General features: G+C 42.3%; 1 protein-coding gene across 2 annotated transcripts; it reads right to left on the reverse strand.

The window, feature by feature from the left end:
• Positions 1 to 223: 223 nt before the first annotated feature.
• Positions 224 to 4,117, reverse strand: LOC135515373 (LIM/homeobox protein Lhx8-like). Of its 2 annotated transcripts, none has more exons than XM_064939057.1 (8): positions 3,851 to 4,117; positions 2,851 to 3,003; positions 2,417 to 2,538; positions 1,817 to 2,037; positions 1,527 to 1,630; positions 1,129 to 1,224; positions 841 to 1,039; positions 224 to 656 (listed from the first exon to the last, which is right to left on the reverse strand). In XM_064939057.1, the coding sequence occupies exons 1-8, from the start codon at positions 3,932 to 3,934 to the stop codon at positions 580 to 582; spliced, it is 1,056 nt and encodes a 351-aa protein (XP_064795129.1). In that variant the 5' UTR covers positions 3,935 to 4,117; the 3' UTR covers positions 224 to 579. The 2 variants fall into 2 exon arrangements, with proteins under 2 accessions (XP_064795129.1, XP_064795123.1); XM_064939051.1 differs by having other exon boundaries at positions 811 to 1,039; positions 3,851 to 4,116.
• Between the last annotated feature and the right edge of the window lie 15,613 nt (positions 4,118 to 19,730).

A 19,730-nucleotide genomic window follows, 5' to 3' on the forward strand; every position in this document is an offset into this window, starting at 1 on the left:
AACGACGAGGGACTAAAGGCAAGAGGATGAGTCAATTTTTTAACGGCAATCTTGCCCATGGGCATGTGCCAGTGCCCATGCGAAATAGTCTACCAGCAACAGAAATGTGACTTTTAGGCACAACAAAGACTATTCAATCAGTTAAAATGTGAAGTGCCAAATGGCATTATGATCCTCATGGAAATCAGAACAAGCATCTAGTAAATCCAGTCCCTCATTGTCAGCAGTGATCATATGGCTTTTATTCAGTATTTCTTCACAGCCATCAAAAACAGAGCTCAGCTATATATCAGCTACAAAATAGAAACTTAATATATAATTTCATTACTTTAAACAAAGTGCTGTCACATGCATCAAATAAATTAAATATGAACTTTCATAACCAATATAGATACTATATATATATATTAACAAAAAGTTTAGAAATCAACCTCCTTATTTTACATTAAATTCTGACCATTGGATCTCCTTCGATAAACCCTCAAATAATTTAATGTAGGTGCCCCACACCCTTTGATGGACGGTGAGTGTCGCTCCACAGCATTCTGACCCGGTTCTGCAGGGGGTGGAATATAACGATCAGGCATGGCTGATTGGCAGCTGTGTCATGGAATGGGACATAATAGGCTGGAACACCAGTGAGGATGGAGAGTGCACTGAAGAACACAAACATGCTATTGTTAGTCCAAAATCCATTATTGGTTATAGTAATATTGATACACTACTCATTGTGATTTCAGATCTTTGCACTGATTTCTAACACAAAATTAGATGTCACTCATGATACACAAGACATGTAAAAATATGAACCTGTGATCTCCAAGTGCCGACTTTGCTCACCATCCATGTATGTGTGCAGTGCGGTAAGCATGGGCGTGTGCATGGGTGTGTCTGTTGGTATGTAAGCTGTGTACTGGAGATCATCCAGGAGAGGCGGAGAGAGCCTGGACTGCTGTAGCGATGACATTGCTGTGGACGACATGTGGTGGTTGGGGCTCACGTGCTTCTTATGACGAGCTCGGCAGTTCTGGAACCAAACCTGGAGATGGAACAGGGGTGGGTTAAGCTTTCTTTGTAATTTCAGGGACACCTAATTATTTGACTAGGCTAAAATGTTAGCGCGCTAACCTGGATGACCCTGCGACTGAGACCAGTCCTCTCTGCAAGTTTCTGGAGGGTCTGAGCATCCGGGTTGTTGTCCTGAGCAAACTGAGCCTGCATCACCTGACAGACAAGATGCAGATAATGCAAGATGCACACATGAATATTGATCTTGGTATGGTTTTGGCACTTCTACATTTTAGGCATTTAGCAGACACTTATCCAGAACAACTTACAGTTAGTACATTCATCTTAAGATCGCTAGGTTGGACAACCACATACCACAGGCATAGAAAGTACATTTTTCCTCAGTACAGTATCTATCAGCAGAGTGAGCGCTTGGGGCGTGTCAAGTGCAATTCCAAAAATGCACGTCAGTGGTTTCTGGGGGAACAGAAAAGTAAAAAATAATCCATGATATTCACCTGTAGCTGGTCTGCAGTGAAGCTAGTGCGAGCCCTTTTAGTTGGTTTCGCCTGGGACCCTTCTTGCTCTAACGGTAGGGCTCCCTCTACATTCACACCTTTTCCTGTAAGGACATGTGACCACAGATATTCAGTTATCAATGAATGTTTCAAAAGAACAAGCTTCAAATAAATTGCTACATCATAAATGTATAGAAAAAGGCCTGTGTACAGTCTGAATATTGTACAATAAACGCCTTCACAAAATACAGGCCTTCCTGTTCTTTCTATGCACCCTTAATGTTGCTTACCACTTTCCATGGCCTGTTTCAGGTTGTCCAGCATGCAGTCATAGTGGATGCGGCACAGCACCCTCTCCTCCACCAGGGCAAACTCTTCCCCCGTGGAGAGCTGGCGCTTACAGGAGAAGCAGGCAAAGCAGGCCAGGTGGTAGGTGTTGCCCTTCGCCCTCCTTACCCAGTCGTTGGAGTGGATGTTCCTGCCACAGCGGGCGCAGCGAGTTCCATACTTCCTGTGAGAAAGTTGGATTGTATTTTTTAACATGACACTGATATGTTTGTAGTTTACAGTAAACTACATAATGCAACACATTTGTATTATACAATTTTGCATGATAGGCCAAAATACATTCTAGCCTACTAATAATGTAGAACTGTGAGGAATGCAAATATTCTATATAGCAACTCTTATAAACTTGTATACGTTATGAAAAGTTAGATGTAAAAATACATGTTAAAATTGAAGATTTAAACCTTTGTTCTCAAACAAATTGTAGGCTGAGGTGGTGCATGGCCTCATAGGGCCCAAGGTAATGTCAACACTTAATTCTAAGAATCAATATTTTTTATTTAAACAGGCTTAAGATAAACAATCTGAGGCCATATAATTACCTGAAGTAGTCGAGTTTGCAGAAAACCTCTTTCTCTTTGATGTAACAACTGACATGCCTTCCAAGAGGAGTTTGGCACACGCTGCACGAGAGGCACTTCACGTGCCAGCACAAGTTGTTCACCTGAAATGTAGCCATAACAGTCAGACCTCAAACATTTATTCAACCGAAAGAGTAGCTTCATCTACAGTTTCAGTACACGAAAGGCAAGTATGTATCTTTCAATGTCAGTGAAAAATGTTTAATATTTTTTTAAATATCTGAACTGAAATGTAATTTTATTTGGGCTAACTTAACAAAAAGGTCTATGTCAAACTTTCTTCTTGGTTGAAAATGTGACTACTATAGGCTTATTAATGGGCATGGGACAACCATTTAACATAATAAGACATTTAGGCCTTGGTTGAATAGGCCTAATAATGCCTGTCAACTTACCTTGAGCAGGTATTTGTCAACTATCTCCAAACCACAACTTGCACAAAGGCTTTTCCCCAGAGAGGCTGATGCCATCGTCTGCAGTGTCGAGGATGACGACAAAGACGATGACGGTGAATATGACTCGTCTTCAAAAATGTCTTCCGAGGTGCCCTGGATATAAAATTGAATAAATTAAAGTCAAATAAAACTTAAAATATTTTCCATGTGTAAACTACGGACAAAAATGTGTGTTTGACAAAATGCGGCCTAACAATTTGGAAGTTGTCATAATTTCCACTGAAGGTTTTACGCATACTGAAATAGGCGTACAAGTAAAAGTAGGAATCACAGGTAGCCTATGTTCTGAGGGTCGGAAGATTGCCCTACACATCTCTCCTTAGGTATAGTGAGTGGTCAAAAGAAATTGGAGCAAAATAAGCTACCATCTCGAATAATAAAAATTTACAAACCAAATTGCACGATTCTTAAGAAAAATGTTATAGCCTACTTCAAGCATTTTTCGCAACAGGATGGTTCACATTACCAACTTCTCCGTTTCCGATGTCAAATTAGTTGTCTGCAGGAGGGCAATTCTCAAAGTGAAATTTAAAACAAATTATCGATCAGAATAGGCTATATAAAAAAATATTTAAAAAAGCCTTAATGGCCAAATCAAATAAACAAAATGTTTGCTGACTTTTGGCAATTAGCGCCATTGCAGTCCTCTTCAAACCAACGTGCGATCAGCCCGCGGCTGTCACAGCTGCAGGGGTTTATTTTTGATTAATAAACACACACTCCCTCAGGTAATGAATTAACTAATTTGTGCCCAGAAAACCAATGTAAAATTGTCGTTAACTTGGAACCGAATCATAGCCTATCGATTTGGAGTAACCACAATTTGGTCCAATTGTAGGCCGTTTAAACTAGTGGTAATAGCAAGAAATGAAGAAAAATGTTCTCAAAACACGATGAACGCTCCGATACTTTATTTTACCAATATTGAACATAGGCTTACCGTGCTGTTGGAAATGGAGTTGAACCCATTTTCAATATCGTCCACCTTAGAGCAAGCCAACATTAGTTCACTTTTCCAATACATTACTTGTAGTCCTAAAACAAATCGACCAGGAGAATAATCCGTTATAGTCCAGTGTCAGAAACTGCTGCACCAACCATGCTCCACTGAAAGCGGTCTTTACATTACTGAGGGTGTAGCTTTTTCCCTCTCCATTTTCATTATGACGGTCTTGGCCGCACCTCCTTTACCACATGCCCGCCTTGTAGTGGATATGACATGTTATCCATAGGGCAAGTATTTCGATGTAACCTTTGATCTTTTGGGGGGGACATATGCAACAATCTTCCTGGATAAAACGCTCGTGATTAATTCCCATTTCACAGTCGGCTACACGCTGCTCCAATGCCAAACGTAAAAAGAAATTGGAACAAAATTTAACAGCCCATTTAGGCCTGGTGTATATTTTACAGCTACTACTGTAGCCGAATGTTTGCAACCTTAGTTTCAGAAAAGAAAGAACTCGTACAGCCGCAATCATTTCTTTTTTAATCCACCCCATTAGGACTAACCGGTGGCATCTGGGCAGAAAGCAACGGACAGCACCCAATTTTGGCTTATTGTATCCCAGCTGAGTTCAGTATCGTTATTGCTACCTGCAGCTGATTATGATGGTGGTAGTAGTTCAATGAACAATGGGCCCTATAATTGCTAAATACAGGCAGGTTTGTGAAACCTCTAATATGTAAAAAATAATTTATTGTTTGCCCATTGTTTATTTTGCCATTGTACGCACAAAGCATTAGTTAAACCTGATAGGCGTGGGGACCCTTTTCAATTGGAAAAACATTATAACAATGATCATAATGCAACTCTTAAAAGTTATGCGATGTGTGGCCCACTATAGCAATTCTTTACCTTCCCTGTTTTACTGAAATGGTATAATTTTGCTCTAATTTAATTTTTCAGCACGTCTCTTTCATTTTTTCGTTTTCATAATACAAATGCATGCTAATTCTAGTATAGTGGTGCTCATTTGCTATAATAGCCAGCGTAATATTTAATAATTACTTGTATTGACGTTGAGTTATGCTAACTGTGATAGCCTTGTGCTAACATTTATGCCTGTATGAACGTTTTATTTGTTTTTACAAAGTTCGTTTCTTGTTTTGTTTTTATAACAGCTGACCACTCTTGACTTTGTGCGCGTGACATCAGCTCTGACACATACACACAGTGGATTTTTTTTTTTATCATCACCGTTGAAAATATTTTATTAAAGTATTTTGTAAATTTTATCCTTTCTTTAAAATATATGTATTTATTTGTTATCAGCAATGACATTCTTTCAGATAGTCCTAGTTTAAACGTGCCAATTACATTCATACAAATGCTTTTTATTATTATTATAGCTACATCATTTTTAAATGATAATTTGATAAATCCTACTTACACCCCATTTTTTCCAAAGTGCAAGAAATCGATTTATTTTAATGGAAAAATATGACGATACATTATTATTGGATTCACCGTTCCTAGAATATGGAATTATCACATTTCACGAGCAGACAGAACCATTTAAACCTTTCTCTGGGCTACCACTGAAACTCACTGAATCTGATCAAATGAACGGTATGCTTATTATAATGTGCACATTTTTATATTTCGTTTTTGAGTGTGTGATTGACAATATCAGCCTCTTCATCTTTGTTTTTCTCCCTATGCGGGAATTTCATAAAAACCCACAACCGTTCAAAATATCAACTTTCAGACGCTTGGGAAAAACAACGTTTTTTTTTTGTAAAATAATTACAAAGACAAGTAAACCACTCCGATTTAAATCCTTCGCCAGTGAATTTCACCATTTAAAAAACCTAATTGACCCACTTCACAACGTTATTTCCAAATGTTTTCCCCTAAGCTGTTAATGGGAAAGCATGGGGGTTAGGCAATATGGACACAAACGTCCAACAATTCATGTCCATCACAGGTATGATGACAAACATATGTAAATTGAGTCACTCATAATACTGGCTCACATTTTAGCTCTTTCCATAGAAGCCCGTTATCATTATATTGGATAACTCACCTCATTGAATCATTGAGACAGACATACAGTAGAAACGGGTAATCGGAGGTTTGTTAGAGGGTCTTGTTGGAACTAGGAAGCTATTGTTTTGATGATATCTTATTTTTTTGGTGTAGGTCCATTTGAGGTAATGCTTGCGTGATACAGTTGTGTGAGAGAGGAATCAAAGTATGCCTGACATAATTGTGTGAGAGAGGAATCAAAGTATGCCTGACATAATTGCCAAAACAGTCATCTGGATTTTGTCATCTTTCTAAGTTAGTGCTCCCTGTTACTCAGACCATTGTGCACAAGACTCAGATAAAGGTGCATTGAGTCTAATCTTTTGGTTAGGTCATGATATCATACCAGGTGACATCATATAAAAAAATGTATTGGGGGAATACTGTTGGTTGACTTGACATCCATGTGTGTTTGTTTGCTCCAAACTCAAAGGCTTTGTTTTTCCCACCTGCATGGTGATTTTTTGGGTGGTTGTCTCAAATAGAACTGCAGTGATCACCAAAGTGCACTGTGTACTCTTTGTTACAGTACTTACTGAATCTAAGTTGCTCTGGATAAGTTTATCTGCAAAACCACATGTAGGCCTAAATGTGAAATGTTCTGCAGCACAGCTGAAGATTGAAGAATTTTTGTTCCTTGGCTTCTCTTTGCCTCCCTTTTTTCACTGTAATGTGTGTGACACCAAGCTCATACCTTGTTGAGCTCTGGATGGGTACAACCATAGAAATAGATTTGATAGAATAGACAAAGATCCTCAGTCCATAGATGTATTGGCTGCACATCAAATATGAAACAATGACAAATTGCAGAGTCCTCTCTATTCGATTGGCCCTAGAGAGGAGACGGGTTCTCTGGATTCTGATGCTGCTCTATGTTGTCGAACTTTGTCGGGAAATGGGCCCAATCCAAGAGCGACTTGGTTCTAACGTTCTCTCGTATTCGCGGCGTTCTTTCTATTTCCCATCATAGTGAAACCCTCATCCTGTTACACACATGTGGAGGAAGCAGAAGGAAGAGGAGGGACAAGCATTTACACACAGTAGAAATGGCAACTAGTACAACAACTGGTGAAGGATAGACATTACAAAGCAAACTGATAAGTGATCAAAGTCTAAAAAAGGAAATGGATCCTTTATTCAAGACTTCTGTTGCTGTTTTTCCTCCCTCAAAACAGTCTGAAAACATTTCACATCCCGTTTTCCTCTTGCATTGCAATTGTTCTTACAACAACGTCTCGGTAGGGCTTTCTCTATTGTGACAGTGGAGATATGCTTGGTCCACACAGATATGCCTGTGTGTGTAAGATAATACCCCTCAAGGCATTGCATCTTGTCATCGTCCATGGAAGAATAACAAACCTAATGGAAATTGTCTTGTTTTGCTATTTTGGTGTTGATGGAAAGGCACAGCACATTTACCTATGGCGATTGTTTTTTATTTAATAATTAAGTTAGGGGGTTTGTTATACAATTTCAAGCCATGTTGATGAGTTTTGACATTGTGAAATATGTTTTCAGTCTAGACAGTTTCAGAGAGGTTAATCCAAATGATAGCGATTCAACAGGAGGCTATTTGCCATTGGCATATAACCACAATTTTGACCGTATACGTCTTTTTGACCAAAAGACGAAATATAGAAAATTAAGGTGGAGGTGGGCAGGAGTCCTATTACCCAGCAGACCTGGGGGGCTAGAGCCCTCAGAGCGCCTGTCATCCAAATAAGCTGTGACAGGCTAACCTGGGGGACAGAGGAGTGCTGCAGAGGTCATGTTTTCTGGAAGGAAGATAAATCTCCACTGTTGTCAAGGCATATGCATCAGGTCTCATTCAGTGACATCAGATCTCAATGCTGAGCCCAGCTCTTTCCATGTGAAGATGTAGGTGTTTTTAGATGTATGTGATTTAAAGTCATGTTGACAACTTATAAAACAGGCTGGTGTGTTGATCGTTGGGACGGCAAAGGTTTACATTGAGGATAGAAAGAATGACTGGGATGAAAATATGGTGCTTCTTATGGCATTACTGTACATGCCATGTTGATGGCTTGGATGGTCAGGCTGGCAGGAACAATACACTTCTTCTAGTGTGTTGCATGTCAGGGCTTCAGTCCATGGATGTTGTTTTGGTGGTAGGAAATGGAGCTGATGACAGCTCCTTGGCTAGCGACAGGACTCTGTGCAGCCACTATCACTCTGGCCTTAGGAAACAGAGAATACAACATCACTCCCACGTGGAAGTCCGACCCAAAACACACTGCCCTTAATGCCCGCTCCTCTGGGTCTGCCTACTCTGGCCCAGACCATCCGTCTCTGAGCTGGTGTTTGTTTTGTTGCTTTTAAGAGGAGTGTCCTGCAAAACCCTTACTGACCTCCCAAACTATGTTGTCATTCTTGGCTGTCTAATGTCTCAGTTGTTTGGTGCATAGTGCTGCTAACAGCAAGGTTGTATGTTTAATGCCATTATGACTCCGTGAAACATTGCACTTTGTGCTGTAGAACCCACCCCCTACTTCTACTCAAGACTCTTCACATACTCTTTCCCTACATAGTCACTAACCCTAACACAATGAGAATCACTTTCAGAGGGAAGTTTGGGGATCAAGAATGAACAAGGAAATCAAGAAACTTGTGAACTTTAGAGCACACTCTCGTGGCTTCTTAACCATGCAATTCATATTCAATGTGGATTGTAAATTGAGCTCTGTCAGCCCAGCCAGTTGCTGCCAAACCCCCTCCCTCTCTGCACCCCTGTCGGCCATCTTGGTGCCACACCGGATCCCTCCAGACAGGAAGATGTTGTCTAGACGTTCAGCTTTGAACTCCGTCCTTTCTCCCTGTGTCCCAGGTGAGCCGACATCGCTTCAGCTTCGGTCACACCGCTCCGGTTCCAATCTATACCCCCTCGCACCCCTTTACACACCCCTTGACAACCACCCTTGGACCCCCACATCCGCTGAAGCCCCCCACTTCATACCCACAGAGGGACGGTTGGTTTGGCTGGGCCACATAGCAACCGGAGGAAAAAGGCCTGGATGTAAGCGGAGTGCTCAGGGCCCTGCTTCCTTTCATCTGGCCAGGGCTGAGTCACCGAGGCTAGGGAACGTAAGCCAGGGGAAGCCCCTCTGGAGCAATCGCACGCACTGCTCAATTACACTTGCGCTGGAACAGGATCTAGTTTGATTGAGCAATGAGAGAGGAGCTCTAAAGCCTTGCATATTCGCATACTCAGAGAAAATGGATGGAAATAAAACTGCTTGTATGTACTCAAACAGACCTTATTTACTGGCACGATGTATCAGAGTAAGTGTGACCAATGATATTTCCTCTCTTTTGATTGATGGATTTCATGGAGTGAAGTTGTTGACGCTTGCCATGACAGGGTCGTTTACCTCATGATTTAAAATGAGCTGAACTTTTCCGATGCCTTCATTTTGCTGCCTCACTTTTCACATGTGGTGTTCAACGGGGATCGATTCTTGGATCTGTATTATTTTAATTCTAGTTTATATTAATCATCTGACAAATGCTTCAACTTTCTCAACTTTGCTGATGATGACACAAGCTGGACTATGGAGTCTGCATCTCTCACTACGCTCATGTTTATAACGACTGTGCAGTGAGTGTACAAATCATTAAGACCTCCATCTTAATGTTGAGTTGCATCCCCCCTTTTGCCCTCAGAACAGCCTTAATTCGTTGGGGCATGAACTCTACAAGGGGTCGAAAGCTTTCCACAGGGATGCTGGCCCATGTTGACTCCAATGCTTCCCACAGTTGTGTCAAGTTGGCTAGATGTCCTTTGGGTGGTGGACCATTCTTGATACACAGGGAACTGTTGAGTGTGAAGCTCTTAACACAAATCAATGCGTCTGGCACCTATTTTCTTTTACATTTTTATTTATCTGTTATTTTACCAGGTAAGTTGACTGAGAACACGTTCTCATTTACAGCAACAACCTGGGGAATAGTTACAGGGGAGAGGAGGGAGATGAATGAGCCAATTGTAAACTACTACCATACATTTTTGAAAGGCACTGAAATGTTTTGTCTTGCCCACTTACCCTCTGAATAGCACACATACACAATCCATGTCTTAATTGTTTCAAGGCTTAAAAATCCTTCTTTATCCTGTCTCTTCCCCTTCATTTTCAGTGATTGAAGAGTATGTAACAGATTACATCAATAAGGCATCATAGCTTTCACCTGGATTTACCTGGTCAGTCTATGTCATGGATAGAGCAGGTGTCCTTAATGTTTGGTACACTGACATCTTTTAATTCTGCATTGTTGTCAACAGTGGGTTTATTACGTGTGTTCAGAAACACCCCAAAACCTCACATCCATCTCATTGCCATGGTGGAGTAGCGGGGGTGTGGGGGTCACTGAAAGAAAGAGGACATGTTACTGTATGTTATACTGTAGCCCTCACACACAGCCTCACTGTCCTCATCTAGGAGGGATTTGTCTTCCAGTGTACCCCTGGCCTTAAGTCACGTCAGAGAGAGAGAGACAGAGAGATAGAGAGAGACAGAGAGACAGAGCGAGACAGAGAGACAGAGAGAGACAGAGAGACATAGAGAGACAGAGAGAGATACAGAGACAGAGACAGAGAGAGTCTAGCCGATCTATGTGGAGAGTCAGGGGGTGCTCTGATTACTGCATGTGTCAAGTCAGGAAGAGGGCCTGAGGTTGGGCATATAGACGGCCTGCAGATCTGTGTTAAGTTCTGTGTTTTAAGCAACACATGTTTAGAGGGTTGTTACTGTAACTGTACTTCATTTAGTGTTTGGGTAAATGTGTTGAGCTCATTATTTGGAGCAAGTTCCCATAACTTGCTACCCTAGTTTGGACTTTGCTGAACTCCTTGATCGTTGACTGTACAGTAGATGGCTGCACATGTATAGTACATTGAGTGCGTTGAACGGAAGATGCAATACTCTCTCCATTGAATAATATCTGATCAGATTTTCTATTGTAAGATGTTTGGTCTTATTTAAACAGCCTATAATTCACACAGGCATACCCCCCTCCCCAACACACTCAAACACATTCACAAAGTGCATGTGCAGGCACACACACACACACACACACACACACACACACACACACACACACACACACACACACACACACACACACACACACACACACACACACACACACACACACACACACACACACACACACACAGAGCTCTCCCAGAGAAAAAAATATGTATGTCTCTCCCACTATACAGTACATACCACATGTTGTAGCTGGCATGTTGACAGAAACCACAAGTTTCACATTTGTGTTACCGTAGGTGAAGGTAAACACCAACTAACCAGAACCATCAGCCCACACAATACAGGCACACAAATGTCAAGTCTTGTTTATATGCCTCTTGTATTCTGGGTGTTTCTGGGGGGATGTAAGAGGTAACAACCATGACCAGGGGATAAATGGCTTGCCTGTTGGAGGCTTCACACACACAGGTAAGAGTATGCATGCAGCACACACACACACGTCCCCTCTCTACAACCCCTCCTATTTTAAGGTGGGAACATAACACAAGTTAAAAGGGTGTAAAGGTGAGCTTTGAGAGGAAGGCAGGCATGAAGCAGGCCGATGACGGTAACCTGCACAATTATTCCAGCTATGACAACAAATGCGAGGTCAGAGGGAACTCAGGCACCATTGACACCTGTCGCAGCTGCCCCAGCAGAGAAACCAGGAGTGGAGGAGGGCGTTGGGGTAACACCTCAGTGCGGCTGTATGGGGAGAAACAAATGGACAGCGTGAAGAAGGGCGGACACACATACACACCAAAAACATGACATCATCCAGTCTGAAAACAGTTGAGTGTTGTTATGTGGGTGAGTTACCTTGCCAAACAGTCAGAAAGCCCTTAGCCGAAGTGTGTAATTACAATTTATTAGTGCATGGAAATTGCCATTCATTTAAGTACAACTAAAACTGACATACTCAATACTTTTATATTGATATGTGTTAGACTGAGTCTTCAGAAAACACTTGAGCTGCTTTGTAACCAAACATGGCTGACTGGCAGTCATCCCTATCCTGCTCCAGTGAGTTGGGCCTCTACTGACAAGTCTGATCTGTTGCACGTGTCCTTGCACTAAATCTGCCTGACCTTCTGACCCTGCACCGTACCTCAGTGCTCCTGACCTGGGGAGAAAGGATTATCATACACCATGAAATGACTGGCGGGGTTTCTGAACATCCACAAGTAAATGAGCAGTGATGTTGCAGAAGCGAATGGCCTTCGCTTGCTCGTGAGCTGTAAATACAGGTTGAAGAATAGAATCATCATAAAAATGTATGAACTTTTCCAGCATTTTATTGACAAATCATTTGTGTCTTCTTAGCTCAAACGATATACAGATCTGAAGATCATTTAGTGGATGAAGCGTTGCTTTGCTACACCAAGACAAAGGGCATTGAAGAGGCCTGGGAAGGAAGGAGACACATCTTCTACAGAACCAGTAATAGATTCACCGCCTCCTCCTGGTCAGACTCCTGGCATGGCGTTGCCCCTCCACACTGGGCCTCTAATTATTTCATCATGTAGCAGGAAATCCTGCCAAGGCTACATAAACACCAGGGGGAGGCTGACTCCCCCCTATTCCACTCTCCCCATCAGAGGAGGGTGACATCTGACATTTGCATGCCCCCCGCCTCTCCTCTCTTCCTGCCCTCGGCAACCTTCAGAACCTCATAACCTAGGCTCCGTGTCCTCCTCGTCCCCATGGACCTTGTCTGGAGCGACACACTTCTTACTCCCCACGGACACACACCACATGTATGTACGCACACATACACTTTCCCTCTGAGCCCTGTGCAGTCTGAGTCCTTACCTCCTCCTCTACCTCCCTCCCCCCACAAAAACTCCATTATTCGCTCCTGAAGTAGGATATTGGAGGGATTTGGGGGGGTCTGGTTGTGTGTGTCGAACCAGGTGCAAAAAAAAGTCTGAATTTCTCTTGGCCGCCGTTGTGCAAAAATGATTGTGAGGTGAAATTCTTGCCAGGGAGTCATCTTGCACTTCTCCAGACAGGGGAGGCCCCATCTACTTCCCATTCTAAACCCCCAATGTGGGGTTTAGTGGGGATCATGCCCCTGGACTGGTCTGGGGTGGGAGTTTAGGGGCGTAGCATATTTAGGGTACTGGCTCTTGATCGGGATCAGTCTGAACTGGGATTTTGTAGTGATGTCCCACACATGCCTATCACGGTTATTTCCATTGAGAAAATGATCTTGGTATCCCAGGGTTGAGAGAGGGGGAATGACAAGAGAGGCTTTTGTGCAGAACATCCCATTTCTCATGTTGAATACTAGTCTCTTTGACCATTATTTAATGGTCAATGTACTGTAGGACTTCACATTGCAGTGACTTTGAAATGGCCAAAATTCACAGTTCAATGCACACGCACATGTGATTCTGTTGCTTACTCCGCACTGTGAGAAATATTTATTTCAGTATGAAAAAAAGTCTCATCTCATTTATCATGAGCTGCCATCTATCAAAACAGTTTTGGTGAAGGGTGGCATGTCTGGACATGAGCACAGGAGCCGGCTCCCAGGAGACTGTTGGATGGCGTGTCAGAAAGGGATCGTCTCTCTCCAGGTTTCTCCTCAGATTCAAGGAGGCAGTGTTAAAACCTCTTTAGATGTGCGGTAGTTCTTCAGAGTACGCATTTTAACTCATCCATACGCTTACTATTTTCCTGAGGAGTGCCCTCCGAAGGAAATCAGGAGGCGAATTGAGCCAGAACATTGTTTGCCATATCTTATGCCTATCTTACTGATGGCAAATTAAATGTGGTTACAGCTAGGCAGCTGCCAGTGGTCCCAGTTTAGCTTTGCCCAGGTGCATTCTCTAATTTCTCCCTCTATCCCCACTTGATCTCTCAAGCCGCCACAACAATGTAGCAAAGCACTCTGGAGCATAGGAAGATGGGAAGATAAAGGACACACACACGGATGTGTGCACACACACACACACACACACTGAAAAGACAGAAACGGCACCCTTATTTACCGTTATAGCCTTGCTGCGTGGAGGGCATCTATTCTGTCTGTAAGATGATTATCATCTGAGAGTGGTGACAGTTGCAGAGAGAGACAACTGCAGGAACAGATTTTCAGGCTGTCCCAACTTGTTTCTTTTTTAAAACATTTAGCATTGCCAGATTAAAGACACTAAGATGCAATGTATCACTCCGTTTGGAAGATACACCCAGTGGTGCTCCTATAAACACTTACTGTAAGTGAAGTGAAACACTGATCTACCGGTATGTCCATAAATGTCACATTTAACTATTATTGTTCATGATTACTTCATACAGCTTTCTGCAGTTGGCTGGTTCACTGAATCGAAAGCGGAGAAGATAACTGATTGACCACAAATTGACAATGAAGTGACAGATTGTTATATTGACTGGTTTGATATGCACCAGTTTTTTATTTAGTGTTGTCATGATATTACAAATGACATGCATATCACATTGAAAAGACTCAAACCAGGAGCAGGGTTTCTTCTCTCTGAAAAGCCTCTCTGTGGAGTGGAATTGTCAAACCGGTCTTTTGTCACCCCTCAAGTCAACACAGTGTAACTTCTGACCTTGAAGCCTTGCGATCCTGTTCATTCATACACACCCCAGAGTCAACAGCAGTGCAGACAAACACAAACACCATTTAATGTTTGCAGATGAAGTCAAATAAAAATACTGAAACATTAAAAAGTTACCCTTTTTAGATATATGAATATATTTAGTATAGTTTTGTCACCAAATAATTGATTAAGACCATGGTGTAGCCGAAGGACAGTTACAGTTAAAGTCGGAAGTTTACATACACCTTAGCCAAATACATTTAAACTCAGTTTTTCACAATTCCTGACATTTAATCCTAGTAAAAATTCCCCATCTTAGGTCAGTTAGGATCACCACTTTATTTTAAGAATGTGAAATGTCAGAACAATAGTAGAGAGAATTATTTATTTCAGCTTTGATTTCTTTCATCACATTCCCAGTGGGTCAGAAGTACACTCAATTAGTATTTGGTAGCATTGCCTTTAAATTGTTAAACTTGGGTCAAACGTTTTGGGTAGCCTTCCACAAGCTTCCCACAATAAGTTGGGTGAGTTTTGGCCCATTCCTCCTGACAGAGATGGTGTAACTGAGTCAGGTTTGTAGGCCTCCTTTGCTCTCACCCGCTTTTTCAGTTCTGCCCACAAATTTTCTATAGGATTGAGGTCAGGGCTTTGTGATGGCCACTCCAATACCTTGAATTTGTTGTCCTTAAGGCATTTTGCCACAACTTTGGAAGAATGCTTGGGGTCATTGTCTATTTGGAAGACCCATTTGCGACCAAGCTTTAACTTCCTGACTGATGTCTTGAGATGTTGCTTCAATATATCCACGTAATTTTCCTGCCTCATGATGCCATATATTTTGTGAAGTGCACCAGTCCCTCCTGCAATAAAGCACTCCCACAACAGGATGCTGCCACTCCCGTGCTTCATGGCTGGGATGGTGTTCTTCGGCTTGCAAGCCTCCCCCTTTTTCTTCCAAACATAACGATGGCCATTATGGCCAAACAGTTCTATTTTAGTTTCATCAGACATGAGGACATTTCTCCAAAAAGTATGATCTTGTCCCCATGTGCAGTTGCAAACTGTAGTCTGGCCTTTTTATGGCGGTTTTGGAGCAGTGGCTTCTTCCTTGCTGAGAGGCCTTTCAAGTTATGTCGACGTAGGACTCGTTTTACTGTGGATATAGATACCTTTGTACCGGTTTCCTCCAGCATCTTCGCAAGGTCCTTTGATATTGTTCTGGGATTGATTTGCACTTTTCGCACCAAAGTACGTTCATCTCTAGGAGACAGAATGCATCTCCTTCCTGAGCGGTATGACAACTGTGTGATCCCATGGTGTTTATACTTGCATACTGTTGTTTCTACAGATGAACGTGTTACCTTCAGGTGTTTGGAAATTGCTCCCAAGGATGAACCAGACTTGTGGAGGTTTACAATTGTTTTTCTGAGGTCTTGGCTGATTTCTTTTGATTTTCTCATGATGTCAAGCAAAGAGGCACTGAGTTTGAAGGGAGGCCTTGAAATACATCCACAGGTACACCTCCAATTGACTCAAATGATGTCAATTAGCCAATCAGAAGCTTCTAATGCCATGACATCATGTTGTGGAATTTTCCAAGCTGTTTAAAGGTACAGTCAACTTAGTGTAAGTAAACATCTGACCCACTGGAATTGTGATACAGTGAATTATAAGTGAAATAATCTGTCTGTAAATAATTGTTGGAAAAATTACTCGTGTCATTCCCAAAGTAGATGTCCTAAACGACTTGCCAAAATTATAGTTTGTTAACAAGAAATTTGTGGAGTGGTTGAAAAATACGCTTTAATGACTCCAACCTATGTAAACTTCCAACTTCAACTGTACCTACTGTCCTCCTCTGGGTACATTGGCTTCAATACAAAACTTAAGAGGCTCATGGTTCTCAAACCCTTCTATAGATTTACACGGTAATTATGAAAACGTCTGGATGATGTCCTCCAACCTATCAGAGCTCTTGCAGCATAAAAGGACATGTTATCCACCCAATCAAAGGATCGGAGAATGAGTCTAGTACTGAAAGCATAAGCTACATTTAGCTAGCACTGCAGTAGTTGACTCAAAAAGGAAGACAATAGTTGAACATATTAATTTGTTCCAAAATGAAAGCGAGAGGGGGAGAGTGAAAGAGAAAGAAACCAGGGGCAGATGGAGAGGGGTGGGAAAGATCGAGTGACAGTAGGAGCAGATGGAGTAGATGCAGCGGTGACAGAGAGAGCAGGGAAGGGAGAGAGAAAGAGATATCAGTTTTTACTGAAAATCGGAGGAGAGAAAGGCTAGTGACAGACAGCTATGCAATTCCCTTTCACTGCAGAAATAAGGCTTACTTGATTGAAGTGATGCTTTTCCATGAATTTTACACAGCAGTATCCAACCTGATCTCCATTCTAAAAAGAGGAATGATTAGAAATCCAACTGACTGGAGGGAAAACTGCCAAGAAAGAGAGGGATGGGCAGAAATTTGAAAGGGCAGTGGGAAGGAGAGGAGAGAGAGATGGAGAGCTATATTCCGTTGTATATTTTTGTTCACTTTCACTTTTGAATGCAGCTAGCTTGTTTAGCCTACTCAAACACCTGGCCCAAACAGAGAGGGATGCTATGTTAGCTAGCTCACTATGGTTATCCAACACTGGAACTCTTCCAAGTCAAGGTAAACTTTTGGTTTTATACATTTATTGCCAGCTACTAAACTACTGGCTGCTGACCGTACACTGTAAGGCATGATTGTAGCGGATTTACTAACGTGTTAGTCCTAGTAACTATGTTGACTATGATGTGACAACGATGTAGGCTGTGTGTAGCGGTTAGCGGTCATGACATGAAGGTTTGACTTGGAAAGGTTTTCTCACCTAGTCAGCTGATGTGTTGTGCACTACAGTCCACAAGCGAAGTGAAAAGATTGGAGGAGGAGAACCCATAGATAGATGTGAGGAGGAATTATATACTGAACAAAAATATAAGCGCAACATGCAATAATTTCAACAATTTCTCTGAGGTACAGTTCATATAAGGTAATCAGTCAATTGAAATAAATAAATGAGGCCTTAATCTATGGATTTCGCATGACTGGGAAGGGGTGCAAACAATCAGAATGAGTTTTTCCTCACAAAAGGGCTTTATTACAGACAGAAATACTCCTCAGCACCAGTCTGTAATCCCAACATCTTTCAAGCTGACGACCATTGTCACTGTTCCCAAGAGCTCCAAGGTAACAGGCCTAAATGAAAATCGCTCTGTTGCACTCACATCTGTAATTATGAAATGCTTTAAGAGGTTGGTCATGATAGACCTCAACACCATCATCCCAGACACCCTAGACCCACTCCAATTCGCATAACGCACCAACAGATCCACAGATGACTCAATCTCAGTTGCACTTCACACTGCCATCTCTCACCTGGACAAGAGGGGAAATAATTATATGAGAATGATGTTTATAGACTATAGCTAAGCGTTCAACACCATAGTCCTTTCTAAGCTCATCACCAAGCTAGGGACCCTGGGACTGAACCCCTTCTTCTGCAACTGGATCCTGAACTTCCTGACGGACCAACCCCAGGTTGGCAACAACACCTTCGCCACGCTAAGCCTCAACACAGGGGACAGGGGCGTGTGCTTGGTTCCCTCTGCACTCCCCATTCACCCACGCATGACTCCAACACTATCATCAAGTTTGCTGATGACACAATTGTAGTAGGCCTGATGACCGGCGATGAGACAGCCTACAGGGAGGAGGTCAGAGACTTAGCAGTGTGGTGCCAGAATAACAACCTCTCCCTCAACGTCAGTAAGCTAATCATGGACTATAGGAGAAAGAGGGAAGAGCACACCACTATTCACATCGACCAGGCTATTGTGGAGTGGGTCGAGAGCTTCAAGGTTCCTGACATCCACATCACTAAGGACTTAACATGATTCATGCACACCCGTACAGCCGTGAAGAGGGCATGGCAACAATTCTTCCCCCTAAGGAGGCTGAAAAGATTTGGCACGGGCCCTCTGATCTTCAAAAGGATTTATACAGCTGCACCATTGAGAGCATCTTGGCCGGCTGCATCACCACTTGGTATGGCAAATGCACCACCCTTGACCACAAAGAGCTACAGAGGGTGGTGCGGATAGCCCAGTACATTACTGGGGCTGTGCTCCCTGCCATCAAGGACCTCTATATCAGGCGGTGTCAGGCCCAAAAAAATGTCAGACTCCAGCCACTCGTCACTTCCTGTCGTCACTTTCAGTTGAACGCGGAACAAGGGAGAGCCTGGTTTGTTATTTTGGAAAGTATGTCGTTTTGGAAAGTTTTGAAAGTCTATTGAAAAGTTTGTTTACTAGCTAGCTACCTTTTAAGTTTGGATCCCGCAAAGCGTTTGGTATCCCTTGCTGGGACTGCTACTATCTGTCCAGTGATCCTGCCAACCAAGGCCGGATCTGAGGAGCTGTCTGGCGTAGCAGCTAGCCTGGCTGCTAGCTAACTGCCTATCAAGATAGTGGGTTTTTGTATATTATGTCTATCTCTGATAAGCTACCCAAGAAATGGCTGAAAATAAGGTTCATGAAATCAATAACTTGCTAACATCAGATAACATTCATATATTAGCCATTTCTGAGACTCATTTAGATAATGAATTAGATGATACAGCAGTAGCCATATAAGGAAATAACATTTATAGAAAAGACAGGAATGCCTATGAGGGTGGAGTTGCTGTTTAGTATTCAGAGCCATATCCCTGCAATGCTTAGAGACGTTTTATTGAAGTGTTGTGGTTGTAGGTTCCCCTGGGTCATGTAAAGCCTTTTCTTTTGGGGTGTTGCTATAGGCCACCAAGTGCTAACAGTCAGTATCTAAAACATATTTGTGATATTTGTAGCGTACATGATGTAAACAGAGAGGTCTACTTTCTTGGGGACCTGAATATTGACTGGTTTTCATCAAGCTGTCCGCTCAAGAGGAAGCTTCTCACTCTAACCAGTGCCTTTAATCTGGTTCAGGTTGTTAATCAACTTAACAGGGTGTTTACGAACACTACAGGAACAAGATCATCTACATGTATCGATCACATTTTTACTAATGCTGAAGAACTTTATTCTAAAGCTGTATCCGTACCCATTGGATGCAGTGATCACAGTATAGTGGCTATACAGTATCCAGTGTAT

The sequence above is a fragment of the Oncorhynchus masou genome, chromosome 3 (genome assembly GCF_036934945.1).
Source record: "Oncorhynchus masou masou isolate Uvic2021 chromosome 3, UVic_Omas_1.1, whole genome shotgun sequence".
Lineage (NCBI taxonomy): Eukaryota > Metazoa > Chordata > Actinopteri > Salmoniformes > Salmonidae > Oncorhynchus > Oncorhynchus masou.